At 42.3% G+C, this 22,371-nt stretch overlaps 1 protein-coding gene across 3 annotated transcripts in view; it reads right to left on the bottom strand.

The window, feature by feature from the left end:
• Positions 1–22,371, bottom strand: part of rbms3 (RNA binding motif, single stranded interacting protein) — a 473,759-nt gene that overhangs the window by 95,630 nt on the left and 355,758 nt on the right. For all 3 annotated transcript variants that reach the window (XM_054745076.2, XM_015973526.3, XM_015973527.3), the window contains 2 exons: positions 19,691–19,848; positions 5,098–5,177 (listed from right to left, as the gene is read on the bottom strand). In XM_054745076.2, the coding sequence (XP_054601051.2) occupies positions 5,098–5,177; positions 19,691–19,848 (238 nt within the window). The remainder of the gene's footprint in view (positions 1–5,097; positions 5,178–19,690; positions 19,849–22,371) is intronic.

The following is a 22,371-nucleotide window of genomic DNA, read 5'->3' as shown; positions in this document are numbered from 1 at the left end:
TTTTATGTGTCAAACGTTTATTGAAAGGAATGATTGATTTATCAGTGTTTACAAGAAACTGTGTTCAGAAAAGTAATACAAACTGTCAAGCACATTATGCTCTGTTTGGGTTTGTTAATGAGTTTGTTCTGTACTGGAGCCTCATATTACTGTTATCTATTGAATCAAAGCATATTAAAATGTGCTTGAACAATTTCATCATTTCTTAATAATGTTTGTACTGGAAGAGAGAATGGGAGGGGGTCATCAAAAATTTGACTGGAAAAAAACGGGATCCCTTGGGAAAAAGGTTGGGAACCACTGTGTTAAGTGTCCTATAATGCAGCACCAGTTTATGTGCATTTTTATGCTTTCCTGGGTTGAGAATGGGGCATGGATGGTTTTTATCCTTTGTTCCATGTGGCTGTTGTTGCTCGTTGTGTACCAGCCTACGTTTGACTTTACTAGAGTTGGGTTTGTAACATTCAGCAGCGTTCCAGTTCCAGTAGAGCTAAATGACTGTAGTATTTCCCAATTTGCTCATCAAACAGAAGGAATTAGAACAGTAAACCTCTACTAAAGGACCACTTCAAATAAAAACCCAAGATGAGACAAATAATAAGATGCTTGGTCACCTTAAGGGACAATATGAAAACAGACATTTCCATATAACTTTATTAAAATCTTAACAATGAGAGAAGGGAAGTAGTTAAGTATCGTTAGCTGCCATCTGCTATCGTGTCTCCATGCTGTTTATCAGCTCAGCATCTCATGTAATCACATAGAAGTTAGATGTTGCATTGAAATTAAAACAGGAAATGTATGGAAGTTTTCTATTAGCCGCCATCTGTTAGCATTATCTCAAAGCACAGCTCCGTATGTTCCTGCTCCCTGTGCCAATGTGTTATCTGTAGCGCAGATTTAACTTCCTGCCTACGTCCTTCTCATTTGTTTTCTCATGGTCACTTGAATATAAAACATCACCTGACATTTGGCTTCCTCGTGCAGGACACAACTCAACTCAATGCCCTTTTGTGCTGCTATCGGACACACCTGAATAGTTTGACAGTGAGACTGATTCTCATCGGAGAAGCTCACACACACCAACGCTTGCACGCACACACACACACACACACACACACACACACACACACACACACACACACACACACACACACACACACACACACACACACACACACACCCTTTTGACACAATGTGGCTGAGTGATCGTAAGTGTGTCAGGTATGCGCTGAAGATAGGGCTGCTCGATTATGGCAAAAACAATAATCACGATTATGGTGACTGAAATTGAGATCTCGATTATTTAGGACGATTTTTCTATTTATGTTGATTTTATTTGTTTTTATTGAGTCATAAAATTGCTCAGGGCACAATCAGGACAAAAATAAATAAGAAACAAGATGATCACTAAAAGAAATCCTGATTCCCAGTATATAAAGACCAATATACTTATAGCTCCTAGTTTATGACCCAAGGGCTATAGACCTTGGTTTAACTCATGTAAGTCTAACCAGTACATACCCAAATACCAATATCTTGCAAATACTGACAGCAAGAATTATACAGTGGCATTTATAACAAATGAATGCAAATAAATTGATGTTCACAAAATGTTGCATAACATTTATTGAGTTGTGTCAAGGTGCTGTAGGAGAGTGCACTAGCACCGAGTCCTCAGAGAGATTAGTTATTAGTTATCAGCATGAGGAACTTATTTCTACCTTATTTATAAACTATTTATTTACAAGTCCATCTGTTAATGTAATAATTGTCCCAACCACTGCTGCACCCCCCACCCCCCAACCCGGTCTCAGCAATTGGGGCAAGCTGCACGTATGTTTAGCACGCCGCACGCGCACATTTAGCTGTTTTTAGCAGCTCAGGAGTCCACAGGTGCGGTGTGTGTGTCACTCACTCTGGTTACTCCAACAAGAAGCCGGCTCCGAGAGCTGTTTCTTTAGCGACTGACACATCACTGCATCATTCCCTTTCCTAATGTTGTGAAGAACGGTCCGGAGCGCAGGCGGAGTGTTTAGCTAACCTGCAGGAAATGTCGACGACAGTTATCCAGAAAGTAGCTAAGGGTTACCAGAGATGTTTCTGAGGTGTTTGTTAGGTACTTTTAAGATTTAAAAAGTCAAGAAGGGGATCTGAAAAGCTGTTGGAAATAGCGACAAAGTCGCTAAGTTGGCAACACTGTGGGAGGAGCGCTTCATTTGCAACTCGGGGCAGCGCAAGTGGGAGGAGCAAATAATCGGCTTGTTTTGTTTTTATAATCGTTCAAAACTCGGATCGTAATCGTGATTAAAATTCGATTAATTGAGCAGCCCTAGCTGAAGAAGATTACCAAATCTCACTGGGCTGGAACTATGGGTGATGAATTAAAGACAAACATTATAATTTTCAGTTGGAAGTAAGCAGTTTGATTTATAATCAGGTCATGTGTGGAAAAACTACAATAGTGAACAAATTGTGACATTCGTCCGGGTTTTCTTGTTTAAATTTAGTTCATACATTTTAATTATGTCTCGTCCATATTCATAAAGCTACACAGGAGCGTAACATGGAAATGAAAGATATCGTTATTTATGTTGATGCATCATATTCAGACATAAAATCATCCATGTCTCATATTTATTGTATTTTCTAATGGGAAGAAACAAAACCAAGAACAGTTCTAGAAATCTGCCACAACTTTGTAACTAGCTGAAGAAAAAATGCCTTGTCAAATTTTTTTGGAACATATGCAGAATTTCCAGAGACTGACCCCGTTAGGAATGTTATGAAACAATTTGGAAACTCCGTTGCTAGTGCCGTCTGCATCCGACAGCCCGGTGATTCGGAGGTCTGAGAACATGCGAGCCAACTTTGTGCTCCCACAGCCGCGGCCAGAATCCGTGCTATGCTTTAACACTAAACAGTTATTACCGTTTTATAGAGGCTGACATTCCATTCAGGTCAAAGTCAGCAATGCATGACCAACATTTTTGCTTATGTGGTGCGTGTTTGTGTCAGGGCTTCACACAGAGCAGAAGTCACGGTTGTCGCACGAGCAAACCCGTGCACGTGCATACATGCATGTACAGACAGTCCTGCTGTTTCGTGCGTGGTGAGAGGACCCCGAGGGGGGCCGCCGAGCTGTCAGAGCAGGATGGATGGAGAAGCTGGCCCGCGTAGCAAAGGGCTCTGGGGAAATCCCACCAACATAACACACACACACACACACACACACACATGCACGCACACACACACACAGAGGCAGAGACTCTGCCAGTGGACAGGAAGGAGATGTGACTGTCTCAAATTGCAGATTCGAGAATTTGCACACATGATTCAGAATGTAGACACACATGTAAATGCAGTGGAATCATACATGTCGCACACACGTAAACAAGCAAAAGCCGTATTTTCTGTGTGTGTCTAAACTGAAACAACCCTTAGGGCTCTGCACAGAGAAGCATCTGAGTCCGATGAGTAAAACATGTTCAGGAACCTCCGTTTAAAAGACGCAAAGGAAAAAAAAAGCTCATTTCAACGTTTTCTTTAACTTAAACTCTGAGAAATGTACCAAAAACCTCAGAAAGCTCCTGTGTTCTTAGGAAGTCAAACACCTACCATTCATACTGTCTATGCCAGATTTGTGGCAACACTTAGCAACACCATAGAGACAAACCAACTCATTAATGGAAGCAGAAAATAGAGACGTTGTTACGGAAACACACTTTCATTTGGTTTTTATGTTAAGTGTTGCCGTTTTTCTGATGACTGAGCTTCCAGGCTGTTTCTAACTTGTCTGATCATCCGACTGATCGTGCTCCTTTGCCTCCGGCTGCGTTGTACAGAAATGTTTCATCGCCATCCCAGATTGCTGAAATTACTTGCAAAACTGCACAAAAGAAAGGAGGAGTCATCTGCCGGGATTGTTTACGGCCCTTTTTAGGTTAAACCAGGAATGGAAACAAGAGAAGAAAACAAGAGCCAACAAGGAAAGCACCACTTCTCAGTGACAATGGACCAAAGCGGAGCTTGTAAACCAGAGCATTCTTAATTCAACGGGAGGATTTCCTCCATGAGGGCGGTAAATCTCCACGCTTGGCAAAAGCCTGAACAATCCATTAACAATAATAAAGGCTGAGCAGCGGGGAGATCAACCCTCAGAGGCAAAGGTCAGCCTGATATTACAGCTTTAAAGGTTTCCTATTATGGCTAAACTTCAATGGAGCCGCTCACCTTGCCTTAAATGGCTGCTGGCTATGCACTGCTGGCGCATCTACAGACCGTCTAAATCCACTCCTCCTGCAATATTAACGGCTAGTGAGGAGCAAGTTGTGTGTCTGTGTGCTGCTGGTTGGAGACGTGAGGGCTGATATTAAAATGGCCACAGACGCGAAGGAGTTTCGGGGGATCTGGCCCTGCCTGGCCCGCACGTCCTGCCGGGACACGAGGGAATTTCACCTTAAGTGCTTAAGCAGCATTTTTCCTCTCATCTTTCTCAGATCTCATATCTCCCTCTCCATCTCGACCCTCCAACATGCCCAGATTTACTCTCCACTGCTACTTCGCCGCACGTTTCTCTGATGACACGCATGCTTCATGACTTTTCTTTCATTTTTTTCTTTAACCCACTTCTTCTTCTTCTCTCTACAGGGTGACTTCAGAGACGTGGAACAGGAAGGAGAGAGGACACCGCGACAGAGTGCAGGAGCAGAAGAGGAAAGAGGCGAGAGTGCGAGCTCTTAAGTGGATTGCAAAGAACAGCGCCGAGGCATGAGTGTGAATATTAAGAGAGCTTTCTCCTGACCGAGAAGTTCCAGCCTGCAGCGAGTGCACCGCCGGGGCGGCGGAGGGGGAGGGGAGACGACGGTGACAGAGAGAGGAAGAAGGGTCCTACAGAATAATCAGATACTCAAAAGAGACAAAGAGGATTAGCTTCAGGTGTCATACATCACAGCGTACACAATCTATCAGGCTGTCCCGCTGATCTGAGATGAGAAATTACTGTAATTGAATTTGAAAAGAGGCTTCTTTCGGACAAAGATGGTGGCTTTCTGTGAAACGGACGACGAAGAGGAGAGCAGAGGCGGCAGGACTCACCTGGAATGCCTGGCGGGGTTTTCAGGTACTTCCCGTTGAAATGCTGTATCACCACTTCACACTTCTCCGTCGACTCCATCCTGCAATAAAAAACGTTAAACGGGGTTCAGTTTTAAAATATTCACCACCCATTTGGAGCGGAACGAAAATTCCACGGCGGTGAAGGCCTGGCTTTATGCGCTACGATAAATTATTCCAAAGCACTTGTGAGAAAAACGAAGGTTTTTTTTTCATCATCCTCACAGAAAAAGGTTTTCACCGTGAGGTTAAATACAGCCACCGACACAACAATGAAGAAAATCCCAAAGATGGAGCCCCGTCTTAACAAGAAAGCCCAGCGAGACCACGGGGAGTCTTTTCTACCTGCCACGGAGCATCGTCTGCATTCTTAAGACTTCATAATGAAATTCAGGGTTTTAATGGAAAAGGTTGTTATGCAACCTTTGTGCATGATATAGATGACGGATAGAACGACAGAAAGGGCATAGGAAAATCTGCAGGAAGAAAAGGTGGAAGGAGATAAAGATGAGGAAGTGTGGAAACCTCTAAATCACATGTACACCTGAGTGAAATCTCCCGTTCTGAGTGTGAGGGAGATTAACTCATTCGCTGCCAGCCGTTTCCTGATCACTAACGGCCTTCACTGCCAGCGTTTCTCACAGTTTTTACTGTTTTTTTAAGAGTCACAGAACGTTGCGCGCTAGCATGATGTCGATGCCAAAACAACCAAAACAAAGAGGAGACTCACCTCTTACATCAGGAAGAGTCCGCGTGTTTCGAGCGTTATCCGTTCTTTCATAATCTGTTGTTGAATTGTGATCGGCAGACGCTTTTCCAGTTCGTGCCTCACTTTTTTTTTTACAGGAACGGCCCAAAACGATCTCCTAACACATGGATGTGTTGCTTCCTGATCATGTGATCTGTGATGTATGCGGATGAAGATCAGCTTCAGGGCTGAGATGCTTGTTCTCTCAGCGCGGGGGCTCGTTCCGACGCTCAAACAGTAAAAAAATGCAAATGATGACTTTAGTCGTCAATGGCAGTGAATGAGTTAAAAATACAAGAGGCCGACGAGCTCGTCTCCGCTCTCCTAGGCATCGGATCAACGGGCATGAGCGGGCCAAACAGCTGGCCGGCAGGGGGCTGTGATCTCTTACATCACACGCCTGCAGACACTCATGTCAGAGAGAAGTTACATCAAACACTCGTGCATCAAGCACACATGAACACTCTGTTGGCGTAAACAAATATCCCGTCTGCGTGCTCCGCTGCGACACAATTTAACTCCAAACTTTCATTTCTATTCTGTTCATTATGGATCGTTTCTCCAACACTTCTAGTCCTTTTCACTAAAAAGGCAGTTGATCCATGATGGCGCGTCTATTTGTTCACCGAAATCTGAAACGGTGTGGCGTTGGCTACCCTCTAGGGCAGGGGTAGGGAACCTATGGCTCGTGAGCCGTGTGTGGCTCTTGTGATGACTGCATATTGCTCTCAGATAAGTCACAGAAACCGCCGTGTTAAACATAAAAAACATTCTCGTGCATTTTAACATCCATCCATTTTCTACCGCACCTGTTTCAGCAACACATTCTCACTCCCAGCGCGTCAAAAACAAACGCTTGGTCAGCCACCCTCCGCGTCAAACCCCTGACGCCAAAAGTGCCCTTTTTCGTCACTTATGTACGAAAACGGGGTTTTCTCCTTTCTGACTGCAGATCCCAAAGCAGCGTAAAACTGACGCGATGGGATGTCTGCTGCTGCTGCACCGAACCAGCTCATTTAACCACAACTAAACCTTAACGTTTTGCTATTTATGACCTTCCCCTCACCCTCATCCTAACCTTAACCCTCTTGCTACCTAAAACGTTACTCATACAGTAACCAAGGGTTTGTTTCCCATGCATTCTGACTGTGAATTTTCCGATTTGCCGCCCAGGCTAGGGGAACGTTAGAACATACCATCTGGCGAGGGGGAGGTTACAAATACCCTCTACTTCTAACCTCCACCTCGCGTTGCCGAGGTCCAAACCCAACTAATTTTATGTGGGAAACAAACGCTTGGTCACTGTAAGGGTAAAGTGTTAGCTAGCAAGATGTTAAAGGTTAGGATGGGGTGAGGGGAAGGTTAAATAACAAGAGGATAAGGTTCGGGTGCGGCACAATGAACTCGTTTGATGCCCGGGCTGCGGATATCCCATCGCGTCAGTGTTATGCTGCATTGGGATCTGCAGTCAGAAAAGGGAAAAACCCCCTTTTCGTACTAAGTGATGAAAAAGGGCACTTTTGGCGTCAATGAGCTAGAGGTGATGAGAAAATGTTGGTCTTATTTAAAATTGCCCACATTTAGTTGTATTCGGTGTTAAAAAAGGGCATTATGGAAGTTTGACAGCCAAAACATGTATAGAAATAATAAATTTCTTCTTCATACATTCTCCTGCAATGCCCTGGTCCTGTAGAATGAGCCCTGGCATTTTTACTGTGATTGCCTGTTTTTCAGTAAAATCACAGAAAAAGAGAGCTGCTCGGGTCGAGCAGGCTGCTTCATGCGCGTTCACGCTCAGGCATCGCCCATAGCATTTGCTATCAGTAGCTTTAGCAGCAGAGAGAGAGGTAGTGCCAACTCAGCGACTTTGTCTCTGTTCCTAACGCCTAGTGATGAACCTAGCTACATTTCTGAGGACCCTTAGCTACTTTCTTCTAGATATTTCCTGCAAATTAGCAACAAAATAGCCATTTTCGCTCCGACCCGTTCTTTGAACGTTGTTTCAGCTGTCATTAAGGATATAAATATTACAGATACAAAAGATATCACTGGTGCTTTAGCTCACCTGGTTAGACGTCGGACTTTCGTACGGAAGACCTGGGACTGATTCCGGATGTGAACCTAGTTTACTTAGAGTTTCTCTTTTACATTAATGGTATACCTTTTTACAGTAAGATGCCCAAATTTTTATTTGAGACTCGCCGAACGGCATTGAATTCACAGATAAAAAAGATGTGGGTTCAAATTTCATTTTGGAACAATTTTTCAAGCACGGGAAGGGAATGATCTGAGCATGCAGGAGGACTGACCCATCTTAAACCTTTGTCGGCTGTGCTGAAGAGAAAGGTACAGAACCAAATTATTTAATTAATTAGCTGCACGTTCTCCTGTCCTCTGTCCTCCGGGCCACACACACACACGGGACTGTCTCAGCTGTTATTTTCGTTAAGGAGTGTGCACGTATAGCATGCGCGCCTCGTGCACGAGCCTACTATTGAAGCTGCCGTTAAGCTTTTGGCCTGAGGGGACAATCGCGAGAATAAAAATTCAAAACTCCATAAAGTCCCTTTAACAATAAATAAATAAATAAATAAATAAATAATAATAATTATATATATATATATATATATATATATATATATATATATATATATATATATATATATATCAGGGAAATATATTTCAACATATTTGGCTTTCATGGCTGTCTCAGCCAAAAAGGTTCCCAACCCCTGCTCTAGGGAAACATTCCCCGTGCCAGTGCATGGCCAACTCACCTCGCTGCCTAACAGAAAGTTTTTTCCATGAAGGGCTGCAGCGTTTTCTTCTCCTAGCTTACCTTGGCTTATTGCAGCCATAAAATTTATTTTTTCCCTTCATTAGTTCACAAGACGTGCATTCCATACGTGCTCATTTTCAGCTTTTAAACTTAAGAGTTTTGTGGTGTAGACGCAGGAAACGCCTTCAGTTGATGACTCTTATTTAAGTCTGCAAGAGTTTCTTTTGAGTAATGGACTTTTCACTTACCTTTCAAGAAATGTAATCATTTCTTTTCTTCAAAAGATTTCTTACATTTTCAGATGTCCTCGTGACCTTGCCATATTTTTAGCAGCTTATATTATAAACAATGTAAACACCTAGTGGACTCTTTGTTTTCAGTGATGTTGGTGGATATCACTAGATTGTGATATTCAAAGAAAAAAGGTGAACTGGTTTTGCCTCCGCCTGTACATTTGTCTGTAGTCTTAAGTCTGGTTCACACTGCAAGATTTTTAAGTTATCCGAACAGTTTCCAAGCTCGAGAGGACCCCACATGTGGTAGTGAAAAATATCCCAGATATACCAGTTTTACCAGACACACCACCACACACCAAATAGACCAATTTCACACACGAACATCCCAAGCCAGACTGGACATCTTGCAAGATCAAAAGTGACTTCAGAGTAAACAAACATGGCGGAGGAGAAGCATGATTCGTCGCTTTTTGATTGGGTACACGTCCATTTGTCATTGAAACCAAGAACAAAACAATCCAACTAATTTAAAAGCCTGGATTTACAATGCAAGAGATCCTGGCACTCTTAACACATCACACATGGCAGGAACATCTGATAAGATTATCTTTAGAGCCATTGCTGTATGCGATCACATGTTTAAGATTGCTGGAATGGAAAAATTTGGTCACAAATTGGCACAATCTTCCTGCCGTGGATAAATACCCCATGAACCACTGCAGAAATTTGAATAAAACTCAAAGAAAGTCATCATCAGACGACCATCTACAACTCAAACCCCCACTGAGTCATGGCAGACAGCTGCTCATTCTAATCCAGGTTCTGTTGGAAGTTTCTTCCTGGTAAAAGGGAGTTTTTCTCTCCACTGTCGCTACATGCTTGTTTAGTATGAGGATTGGTGTAAAGTCAGTGACACATTGCAGCCTGTAGGGTTTTCTTACATAGTAAACTTTTAACTGATTGACATAATGAACCAAACTCAACTGGAATGTTTACTTTGTGAAGTGCCTCTAGACAACTCTTAACTCATTCACTGCCAGCCATTTCCTGATCAGAAAAGCCCTTCGCTCCAGCATTTTCACAGTTTTTTTAAGAGTCACAGAACGTTGCACTCTATGATGATGTCAACGGCAAAACTACCAAAAGAAAGAATAGACTCACCTCTTACATCAGGAAGAATCCGTGCGTTTCGAGCGTTTTCCATTCTTTCATAATCCGTGGTCGAATCGTGATCGGCAGAGGCTTTTCCGGTTCGCGCCTCACTTTTCTTTACAGCAGCGGCCCGAAACTATTTCCTAATACAATGATTTTCTACTTCCTGATCACGTGACGTGTTATGTACGCTGATGAAGATCGGCTTTAGAGCTGAGATGTTTATTCTCACGGTGCGGGGGCCCGTTCCGATGCCCACACAGTAAAAAAAATGAAAATGAAGACTTTAGTCGTCATGGGCAGTTAATGAGTTAAACTGAATTGAATCATTTTTGGAGTAAGCCCAACCAAAGATGGCTACCACAGCTAATCCGTCTTAGCAAACACAGAAACGGCTGTATGTCGGTTTGTTTTACAGGCATTGAGCAACAAGTTCACGCGGTACCAGCTAACAGTCCTTCCGAACAGACTGTGAGAAATTTTGCAATATTCTTGTAGCTTTCATTTACTGTTTGATTGAAACAGCTACCGTTTATTTCTCTGTAAAAGATAATCCTTGTTTAAAACTCTGGCGTTGATATAATATGCAGTACTTGCATTGGCATTCATTTTTCCAAAGGGATGTAATTTCGACAGATGAAATAAGATCTGAGAGAAAATTAGATGCCTGAGAGAACAAATGCTTTTGGATGATGAAAAAATAAATAAACAACCCACAACAACTAACCTTAGAAATAATTCTTCATTCTCTACTTCGTATATTTTGCAGATGAATGTATTTTATTAGAACGTTTGACTAGCATTCCTTAAACTTTTTCTTCAGAGAGCTTGTAACACAAACAAGTTTGTAGTGGAAGCTTTGTTTGCTTTCTTGCCCTGTGTATGTGGGTCAATGTGTTTATTATTTATTGTCTGGGAGCAGCGACTTCCTGCAGTCCAGCATGGCTGATCTCCTTCAGTAATAACAAGACTGGAGGAAATCCCCGCCCAGTGGGCTCAGAAATAGTTCGGCAAATAACTTGAATAAAATCTGAGATTTTCAAACAAAGCATTTAAAGCTAATGTTTTATCTGGTTTTTACTGGTACAAAACTAAGCTAAGACTTATCTTTTAAAATAAAAGCGTTTGAAAATGGCAACGGTACTGGAAGGCACTGGTTACTTTGCAAAATAAGAAAGAATCTCATCAACATGATGCCAAAAATGCAAAAGGACAAACATTTGTCCTCTTGTTGACCTCCACTTAGCAGGTTACTGTTAGGAAGAAGCGAGAGTGGTAGCTGAAATGCTGACCAGCACAAACCAACCCAGTCAGAAACTGAACCTGCTGTCAGACCGTCCCAAGACTAAAAATTCAAACTGCTTCCTGACTGGTTGACTTTAAAGGTGTAGTAGAATCCAAAGCTACATTTACCTTGTTGCTGTTAAATATAGGCACCTTGGGGTGTCTAATGTAGCATACCAAAAAAGCCTGTACCGCCTCTGACCTGATTTCCTATGTAAATTATTGAAGTTTTAATGGCCACAAAGAAGCCATTCGCTCTGAGAAAGGCTGGTATAACACATCATAAGCATAACCACACACCCATGTGTTTGCATTTCACAACCCACTTTAACATTGGCAAAAAATAAACTGTGGTTACATTAATGCTAACCACAGAACAACACCAGCCCAAGCTACTGCTAAAGCTAACCAGAGCTAAAGATGTAAGCTATAGCTCTTGCTAACGTTAGCCGGAGCTACTAACGAAAACCCGAGCTACTGCTAACACTAGCCAGAGCTAAAGATGCAAGCCCAAGCTATTGCTAACGTCAACCCAAGCTACTGACCCGAGCTACTGATGCAAGCATGAGCTACTAATGCTAGCCCAAGCTTCTGCTAACATGCCTGTTGGACGAAAGGGAAAACAACACAGAAGAATGTTGGAACACAAACGTTCCTGGATGTACAGGGAATATCAGGAATGAATGTCGGATAGAAGAAGCATAGTTTGCACTCCTGTCCATCAGAGTACTGCTACACACTTGTCCTCTATCTTGTCCACTGCAGTTTATTGAATCAGGAAGCAGCCTGTAAGCTCACAGTGTTACCATCATCCTTTCAGCTCAGATAGAGATGAACCTGAGCTGAAAAAGTATCCTCACAATGCCTTTATTATCTTTCAATTGTTGCAGCTTTATTGAACTGCAAGAATATAAAAAAATGGGGTGAAAAAAAATCATCCTCATTGGAACATTTGCTCCTTCCTGCACAGGGTTCTCCCATCAAGAAACTAAACTGTGTGAAGTGAAAGTAATATATTAAAAACAAATGTTTATATGCATGAATTTGCACATCCGTGCAGTAAACACATTTCAGTTATCCTCATACACACAGAGGACTGATATCACAATGAGAATGTTTTCCAATGCAGACTTGAGTGATTGCAAAAGCCTTTATGATAATGTGCTCCAGGAATGTGCAGAATACATTGCATTCTAGATTTCCATTCTCTTTTTTTACTCCACACCTCCTGAAATACTCATATCATCCTGTCAGCCTCTCACTTCTCTGTCCTTTGTCTCTCATCCCGCTCCTATCTCTACCCTCATTCTTCTTCTCCTTTTTTTAAACCATAGCTTCTTTATCGCTCTCTCTGTCCCATCCATCTTACTCCCAGCCCATCTACAGCCTTTCTTTCTGACGTCTCTCTCATTCCTCCCCATCTTTCAGCCTTGGTTATTTTCTCCATCTTTCACTATTATACTCACTCTCTCCTGCCCAGGTCCTCTGTCGTTCCATGGCCTCTTTCCCTTCACTCTGCCCATTCTTTTCTTTCTATAATATTCCCAATCCACATCAACATCAGTCTCTCTTTCCTCTCTCCTCTTATGCTTCTAAAATATCTAATCTTTCACACTTCCTGGCTTCATTTATCTCATGCTGACCCCGTTTCCACCTCTTCTCCTCCTTTTTACTTCTGTCCCTTTCCAGTTAGTGTTTAGGACGGCACTGAGGGGTTAATCTGGGTCAACTGATCAATAATTACAGGATCTGAACTCTAACATGTGACTGGTACTCCGAAAAAGAGGTTAGTAAAAACACCAAGAGAACAAGTAGCAAATGAAACATGAAACTTTTATTTAAAAAGTGCATTTTTAGTTCAAATTTGAATATAATGAGCAGATATCAGGAGAAACTAACGTGTAAAAAGAACTAAATTGTTTCTAAATTAAAAAAAGTCTTAAATTAAACTTTTAAAAAATATATAGAGAGAAACATGTAAAAACCCACTAAATGGATGCAATAAATATGAATTAAAACACAGGTTTGGTGCATTGGCAGCATCAAACTAATGTAGGAGCCAATATTGTTTTGGTTTAGATTAGATTATGGTCTAAGTTTCTTTTGATAATGTTTTATGTACATTTCAGTTTATTGCACTATGGTTCGTATTTCCTTTAACCACTGGTGGCACTGCAGAGCCTATAAAGGTGTTGAGGTGGCAGTGCACTGACGTTTTGTGGGTGACGGGGAGGTCACACGGTTTTTACCGCCTCGTTTGGTTTCATATGCCACATCTAATTTGCCGTTGTAATTTTCATCATTTACATAAACCTTGACAAGAAATATCCATTCTGGACCCTGCATAACTGTGATCGTCAACATATTCAACAAATGGGACAATAAACCCAAACCCGCTTTCTGCCTGGACAATATTGTTGAAGCGAGTCATCGCCTCCACCCGCACCCAAGGGTGACTAAAAGTGGGACTTGATAGTCACTACAGGCAGCATCAAGCTAATACAATTAGTGAAACTTGCTTGGATATCCTGCTAAAAAAATGGAATAAAATGTTCTAAAAGACATTAAAAATTCCTTTTGCATGAAATCATAGTTAGCCATGTTGTTTAATTAGCATGCTTCAGTCGCAGTAACAACATTTAATAGTTTTTGGTTTTGCATTTGACCTGGGTGAACAAGTTTCAAACAGTTACGTCAAAGTGAGTGCAAACAATAATTAAAACAAAGGTTTTGTTCACTTTACTTAAGTAAAACATAACAATTTAGCTCAAAAATATCTCTCATGCACTCCTGGTCCTTGGTATTAAATAAAAATAAAAATTACATTGTATTAAAAATATAAATAAAATATTGTATTTGACAGTTTGGAAAAAGTAGCATTATTTTAACTGGTAACTATTTGCAGTGGTCCATCACTATAATGCGTTTCACTGTTCGTAGCCTTGCAGTTACACCAATTTTTTATGGTGCAGTTATGCATGCATTTTTTTTACAATGCTTTGTGTTCAAAGGTACAAAGACTTGACCTTTGAGAGTGTTTAAATGAGAGAGAAAAGTGTGAAAATGTTAATGTCTGTCTGAGAAAAGTGTATAAAGTGTGTAGTGAGAGGTTTTACGGCCTTAAAGTGACAGTGTGTATTTTTCCTGGCGATAGGGGGCAGTAGGTATCTAAATTGTTGCAAGCAAGCAGTGTTTTTGTGTTGGAGTAAGATTCAATTCAATTCAATTTTATTTATGAAGCGCCAAATCACGACAAGAGTCATCTCAAGGCACTTCACATAATAAGCAATCCAGTTCAGGTCAGTTCATTAAGCCAATCAGAAATAATGTTTCCTATATAAGGAACCCAGCAAATTGCATCAAGTCACTGACTAGTGTCAGTGGCTTTACAGCAATCCTCATACTAAGCAAGCATGCAGCGAAAGTGGAGAGGAAAACTCCCTTTTAACAGGAAGAAACCTCCAGAGAATCCCGGCTCAGTATAAGCAGTCATCCTCCACGACTCACTGGGGATCGATAAGACAGAGCAGACACACACACACACACACACACACACACACACACACACACACACACACACACACACACACGCACGCACGCACGCACGCACGCACGCACACACACACACGCGCACACACACGCACGCACGCACGCACACACACACACACACACACACACACAATCTGTGTGACCTGTAAGACCTTGCAATGGATGCCCATTAGGGTCAAAAAGCCCTGGGGAGTGCAAACTTCAACAAAATAACGAGCACATCAGGCTTCCTTTCATCACTGGCAACTGGTGAAGAGGTAAATGTGTAAAACAACAACGTTCATGAATAGTGAAAGTTTTGTAATCATTTCTTACAAATCCGTAAAGGCATTTTGTCCTCATCGGCTCCTGTAGATGGAAACATGGCATCTAATATGGCGTCGCCCAGAGACTTAGAACCGCTCCCATGTATTTTAGACCAGATTTTTATGGTTATATGTTGAGAAGACACCAATATTTTTCAACAACTGGGCATCATTTAATTAATTTTCAACAACATTTTTATGGATAGTTCCAGAGGTTAACAATAAAAAATACACATTGTCCCTTTAAAACATTGTGGTGGTGCGCTGGGATGTGCACGTCTGCGGAGGAGAGGAGAGCTCTATGCTCTACAACGTGATGACAGGAGACTGAAACGCTGAAGAGAGCGTGTGCAAATAAAACTGTTCTCGCATGCTGGCAATAAAACAGTTGAGAAACGGACATTCTGCAGTGTTTTCGCGTGTGTGTGACCCCATCAGTAGCTGCGGATGCTGTAAACATCTATAATAATTGTAATAAATGAAGCTGACTATTGCAGGGTATTTTTAAAACATAACTCCTGCGATATATGAGGGACCACTAATTAGATTATTTAATACGAATTAAAGTTGATCAGATCAGTTTTCCTTTTGTGCTTTACACTAAAGCTGCTATAGCGTATCTGCGAACAAGCTAGAACACTCACCCCTCCCCTAGGGTATCTTCCCTGGATTTGCATCCACCAGACCCGGAAACACACATTGTCAGAAGAAGCGAGAGAGCGCTAAACACCTGTCACCATTTTTACGGTCCAAACGTGTTTCTCTGTTTGGGACTCTGGCAGTTTGTCCTAAAGTTATAGTGGTAGCAGCCGGCTGTTTCTCCTTCTGTGATAAAGAACCTCTCACACCAGAGTCCCTCACTAACTTTTTTTCTTTTTAATCTCACCATATATTTAAAGCTACACTATGTTAGAATGTTGTTAAGAGGCATGAAACAAAAATTTTTAGCCAATTTGTTTTCCAAGTTTGCCATTGCAGCTTTTAAGCCCCACCCGGACATTAAACTATTGCAAACTAAATTGCGTTTTTATTCTACAGCAGGCTGCAAACAAGCTGCCAAACAAGTCAGACAGAATGAAACAAACCAGTCAGCCAGTCGGGATGGAGGAGAAACAGTCGGTAAGTGAACTAGCCAGGTGAACATGGAGGCAGGCATGGACGTAATTTTCACTTTAGAAGTGTGTGTGTGTGTGGGGGGGGGGGGGGGGGGGGGGGATCTTTACAGTATGCTCTAATGGGAAACAGGCTTCAACATAAACTGTTGTTTTCTGCTTGGTCCTAGAGCTCAACCAGTGTCAATTTAATATAGCGTAATATTGTTTTCGGATGGTAAAAAGTGCAGGGGTCAAAACTTGACTTCGGAAAAAGTGGGGGGGACATGTCCCCCCTGTTCCCCCCCAAAATTACGTCCATGGAGGCATGTTTCCATGTATGCTGCTGGTTAATGGCATCAGGTGCTGCTGTCTGCTGTGATTAGTGCCAGGACTGGAGTAATGGGCTCTGATAACAGTAATGGATCAGCCCACAAACACTTAGCTCAGTTTACTCTCTCTAATGCCCCTCATAGTCCAGCCCTCAGCAGCTGCCTGTCTGTCTGTCTGTTGACACAGCTAATGGGAGTCCCGCGCTTCATAAAATATATCGATTCATTTGGTCTCCTTAGGACGGTTCACTTTCTGCCTTCTTTTATGGGCCAGTTTCATCATTCTTTACCTTACCTAACCCCTTTCACTTTCTTTTCCTTAATATTTTTCTCTTGCGTTAACTTACAGTTCCTTCTTTCTTCCCGGCTCGTGTTTCCTTCCCTCTCCTCCTGCTTCCTCCGAGGGCTGCAAGAACAGGTGGCCAGGGGCAGGTTGTTGCTGTGCTCGGTTTGCTGGTCTGCAGGAGGCTGCGTACTGGTTCAGGGGGACTACTGGGAGCCAGCTTATTAAATGTGTGGTGCACAAGACCTTGCATGAACTTATTTTTGTGTGTTTATCTGCCCCGTTGTAACCTCTGGTGATAGAGCAGGGAATAGGAGAGGAGTTCAGCCGGAGCAGGTGATTAAGTAAAATCCCTGCAAGATGGCGGATGTATGGCCATCAGCAGCCTCCTCTGGGTAAACGGGGAGGAAATGTGCAGAGAGGAATGAGAGTCTGGTGGCTGCTGTCGAGGACAAGGACAGAACGCTTTATGACTTCGGGGGATTAATAAAGTGAAGTGGAAACTTTTCTGACTAGAAAAAGAAATGAACTGTTCAATGATGGACTTAGTCTCGGATAAATGGCTGCAGCGACTGGAACGTGGGGAGTAACTGCCGGTATATGCAGAATGTTTGTGAATGATAATGCACAGGGAAGGAAACAAATCAACTGAAATAGTGATTAAACCTCTGCACGCAGGACACCAGTGCACATATAAGCATGCATATGCATGTGCATCTGTTCCTGTGCAATTCAACATGGGTTAAAAACCCCAGTTTCAATTAACTCATCAGAAGGAATACTGCAACAGTTGTGCAGCGTTGGCTGCGGCTCCAGAGGGAGCTGTCTAAAGTTTAAAGACACATTCCCCTGAAAAGTGTGCGCCACTGGGGTTATTTTGGCCCACTTAAGACTTTAGCCAGTGTCTCATGTGATTTTTCGCTTTTGTAAATGTTAAAACTACTAATAAAGTGCAAATGTCCTGCAAATATATTATTTTGCAATTTAATTCATCCCAATTTATTTTGCAGTTCTGTTCTGCTCTCAGGAATTCCCGTGGCATTTTCTGCCAGCATGGAATATTATTACATTTTTTTTTATTTTTTTGTCTGCAGGCAGTTCAATTTTTTTTTCTAAGTTGACATCCCCTCCCGAATTTGTCTCACATTTTCCAACTTTCTGACTCATGAAAACTAAATTGAGAAGGGTTCCAAAATCCTGTGACAAATGACTAATGGGAGAGACATTTTGGGAGAAACCTTTTTCCAAATTGTTAAAAATTCCAGTGGCAAGGCCCTAAAACCTGAAGAGAGAGAATTAAAATCCTTAAAGGAGAACTATTATTGCTTATTTTAAAATGTTTAAACATTTTTTGAAGTTCTTTACACTAAATCCTACTCACAGAAAACTATGTTTGATTCTCACCATTTTCAGTTCCTTCCATAATGAGCCATTTCAGGGCTCTGTCATTTTAAAGGGACTATAAGGAAGTTTGACAGCCAACACATGTATAGAAATATAGAAAACTTCGTCTTCATACATTCTCCTGCAATGCCCTGGTCCTGTAGAATGAGCCCTGGCATTTTTACTGTGATTGCCTGTTTTTCTGTAAAATCACAAAAAAAGAGAGATGCTCGGGTCGAACAGGCTGCTTCATGCGCGTTCACGCTCAGGCATAGCCCGCAGCATTTGCTATCCATAGCGTTAGCAGCAGAGAGAGAGGTAGCGCCAACTCAGCGACTTTGTCGCTGTTCCTAACGCCTAGTGATGAACCTAGCTACATTTCTGAGGACCCTTAACTACTTTCTGTAGCATTTTCTTCTAGATATTTCCAGCAAATTAACAACAAAATAGCCATTTTCGCTACGAACCGTTCTTTGGATTGACGTTGTTTCAGCTGTCATCAAGGATGCAAATGTTACAGATACAGCAAATATTCCTGGCACTTTAGTTCACCTAGTAAGACGTCGGACTCTCATGCTGAAGACCTAGGTTTGATTCTGGGTGTGAACATAGTTTATTTGGAGTTCCTTTTTTACATTAATGGTATATTTTTTTTACAGTAAGATGCCCAAATTTTTGAGACTCGCCGAACGGCATTGAATTCACAGATAAAAAATGGTCTGAGCATGCAGGAGGACTGACCCATCTTAAACCTTTGTCGGCTATGCTGAAGAGAAAGGTACAGAACCAAATTATTTAATTAATTAGCTGCGTGTTCTCATGTCCTCCCCCCCCCCCCCCCCCCACACACACACACAGGACTGTCTCAGCTGTTATTTTCGTTAAGGAGTGTGCACGTACAGCATGCGCGCCTCGTGCACGTGCCTACTATTGAAGCTGCCATTACACTTTTGGCCTGAGGGGGCAATCGCGAGCATAAAAATTCAAAAGTCCGAAAAGTCCCTTTAAGGAAACAAGCTTTTGCTGGCCATGCCCACTCATCTTCCACCCAAGCTGCTATAGGCTGAGAAGTTCCAATATCTGGGATGGGCTTGAAGTAGAGTCGCTGCTCCTCCAGATTGGAGAGGTAACAGCTTGGAAACAGATTTGAAACAGCTTGTTTTAGGCACCTGACTCCGGGTTTTTTCGTGTTTGGAGTATGTACAAAAACACGTAAAAGGTAAGTTTTGATTGACATGTCTCTTTTAAGACTGTTTCAAGACGTTTTGGGAAGAATCTCGCTAATGTAGTTTGAAACCATCACAGCCTAATGAAATATAAGCTTTGGTATTTTGATGCTCAATATGAAATAAAAAGAATATAAAAGATTTGTGTCACACATATTTTGACACAAAATAGAAATAGAAAATTGGTTTCATGGTTTTTACATTTACCTGGCAAAGCCAACGCCTCTGCTAACCCCATTAGCATCCCTCAGTATCCGTGTGGAGATGACGTGACCCAGGGGCTTCAGCATGTTCTCCAGCTCCTGCTCATCCATAGACACTGGCAGGTTGGAGATGTACAGGTTGGTGGGGTCCTGTTCTTGTTGCTGAAGGGACAAGATGGATAGCAGAGAGAAAATGAAATGCTAGGAAATCGCAGCTTTAAAGGAACAGTAAAATATGCAGCAACTTTTTGTCAAACTAGATGAACTCACATGACATTTGGCCTTTGAGACAAACATATTTATCTACTCAAACACTTTAGGATGTATCAATAATTAAGCGTGCTTCGGGCTTCCCGATCAAACAAGTGCGTTGGTCATTTTGTAGATTGTGTGAGTTGCAGGTGCAGGTCTGTATTAACATCTTGCATTATCTTCATTACAGTTGCTTAATGCGGCTGTCTGCTGGTAGGATGACCCGTTTTAAAGATCATGAGGCAGTCGTGTTCGTCCAGAGGCTGCCACAACTGGTGGCACAACTGGTGGCAAGTTTCGCCCGCGGTAGAGCAGCCTGAGACAGCTTCACCAGTCAATCACTCACAGACCCATACCGTTTAAGCTTTAAGCCTCTTGATATTTAAATGAAACATGAAACGCCACCCTTGTTGGTAATTATGAAACTATGATGTTGTAGCCTGTGGGCGCATCGGCATAAACTTCTCCAACTTTCCAAATCACATTCAGTCCATCCTTCCTCCAGGTAGAGAGTGGCTCATCCAATCAGGCAGCCAGCCAGAGTTTCTCTCTCTCTCTCTCTTTGTGGATCTCTAACCCCCAAATTCCACTACCGCCGCTCCGCTCCGGCACGAACTCCGGAGCAAAATCGGTCCCGTTGTAGTCAATCAGAGCAATTCCACTATTGCGGCCGTGCTCCGGCAGTGCGGCGCAGTGCGCCGCCCTCTGCTCCGGCGTCCGGCAAAAATAGAATCGATCCTATTTTTGCCGGATGCCGGAGCACCTCCGCAGTCAATGGACAGGAATCACAACCGCCCAACAGGAAAAGGAGCAAGCACAACTTCCGTTTTTCACAATAAATCGATAAACAAAAGGCGTTTTTTGTTTCATATGCACAGGTTTAACAACTTTTAACAACTATCAATGGCGGCTGAACTTTAAATGCACAAAAGTAAGCCATAAATACAGTTTCTACTATCAAAGTAGTCACACTTTGTTGATCCAAACACTGCTGATCTCTCAACACAAATGATGGGCAGATTAAACAGTTCATTTCGATGCTTCTCCCACACAACGGGTGTTTGGATCTAACTTCCGCGTTTATTGCTCGGACTGTATCGCAAGATCTCGAAAATCCCGCGCATGCTTGTTTGCCCACCTCAGGTCTCCGCACCGGAGCGGAGCCGTTGTAGAGCGGGTACCAGTATAATTTGAGTTCGGAAGCGAGCGGCTGCAGAAGGCGGGGGCGGACCGGAGCGGAGCGGAGGTAGTGGAATTTGGGGGTCAACCTTTCATCGAGCACCAGCCAGGACCATCACAAGTTAAATCTTTCCAGAGAAAACCCAACACTGCAGTCAGCCAGCAAGGGGAACACAATGAATGAATGAACACTGGAACTTTTTAATGAGAACGGCATCCATGCATACATTCATAATTCATTACTCCAAAGCGCTTTACACTGACCATTCACCCATGCACAAGCATGTTCACACATGATAAGCAGCAGCCCAGTTCTAGTTCCAAAAATCTGAGAGAGAGATTTAGATTTCCATACGAAGTACGTAAAATGTTCTTTTTCTTTTGATGCATCCGTACAGCTTGTGTTTGAATGTTTGTGCATTTGTCAGGAATAATCATTCTACAGGGTATCTGTTCCTAAAGTTGGGAAATTAAAAGTCTATAGGCGTGGACTTTTAAGCTAGGCCTTATGAAGATCCACCAAAGGACCATCTGGTAACGGGATTAGCCAATATTTAGCATGACTGTCTAACATGGTGATCGATTAATCTGAAATTCAAACGAAGTAAAAAAAAATGTGTCCAGCAATTAAAAAAAGATTGACGTGTGTGTGAACTCACCATGGCTAAACGTTCATTTGCGCTAGCATTAATGATTTCTTTTGTACGTTCTTGCTGTGTTTGTCTTCTAATTCCATCTTTGGTTCTTTTTTAAACACAAATAAGGTTTTTCTTTACCATGCTGACGTTTTGTTTGCGGCTGCAAACATCTTGAGAGCTGACGCTGATGGTGGCGTCACTTCCTACTCCGTCCTCTGCTGCCCGCGGAGAAACAGAGCAGGAAGTGACGCCACCATCAGCGTCAGCCCTGAAGATGTTTGCAGCCGCAAACGAAACATCAGCAAGGTAAAGAAAAACCTTATTTGTGTTTAAAAAAGAACCAAAAATGGGCTTAGCATTAATTATTGTTCCATGTGGAAGTTTTATTGTCCAAAATCTTTGTTGGTAGACATGAAACATCTCAGAATAAGAAATCAGTAAGTCCTCAAAGCCAGAACATTGAGGTGTGTGTTGGATCTGGTGATTTCATATGTATCACAATCCAATCCAACAAACGATGTATTACGATACAAAACGCCTAACATTATATAATACAGAAGACTGAATTTCATCGGAAAAATCAGGCCAGATGCTTTCGAGACAAATCCAGTGTGAT

This window comes from Nothobranchius furzeri, chromosome 19, assembly GCF_043380555.1.
Source record: "Nothobranchius furzeri strain GRZ-AD chromosome 19, NfurGRZ-RIMD1, whole genome shotgun sequence".
NCBI lineage: Eukaryota > Metazoa > Chordata > Actinopteri > Cyprinodontiformes > Nothobranchiidae > Nothobranchius > Nothobranchius furzeri.
Note: the sequence above shows the minus strand (reverse complement) of the source record. Positions and strands in the feature narration are given on the sequence as shown.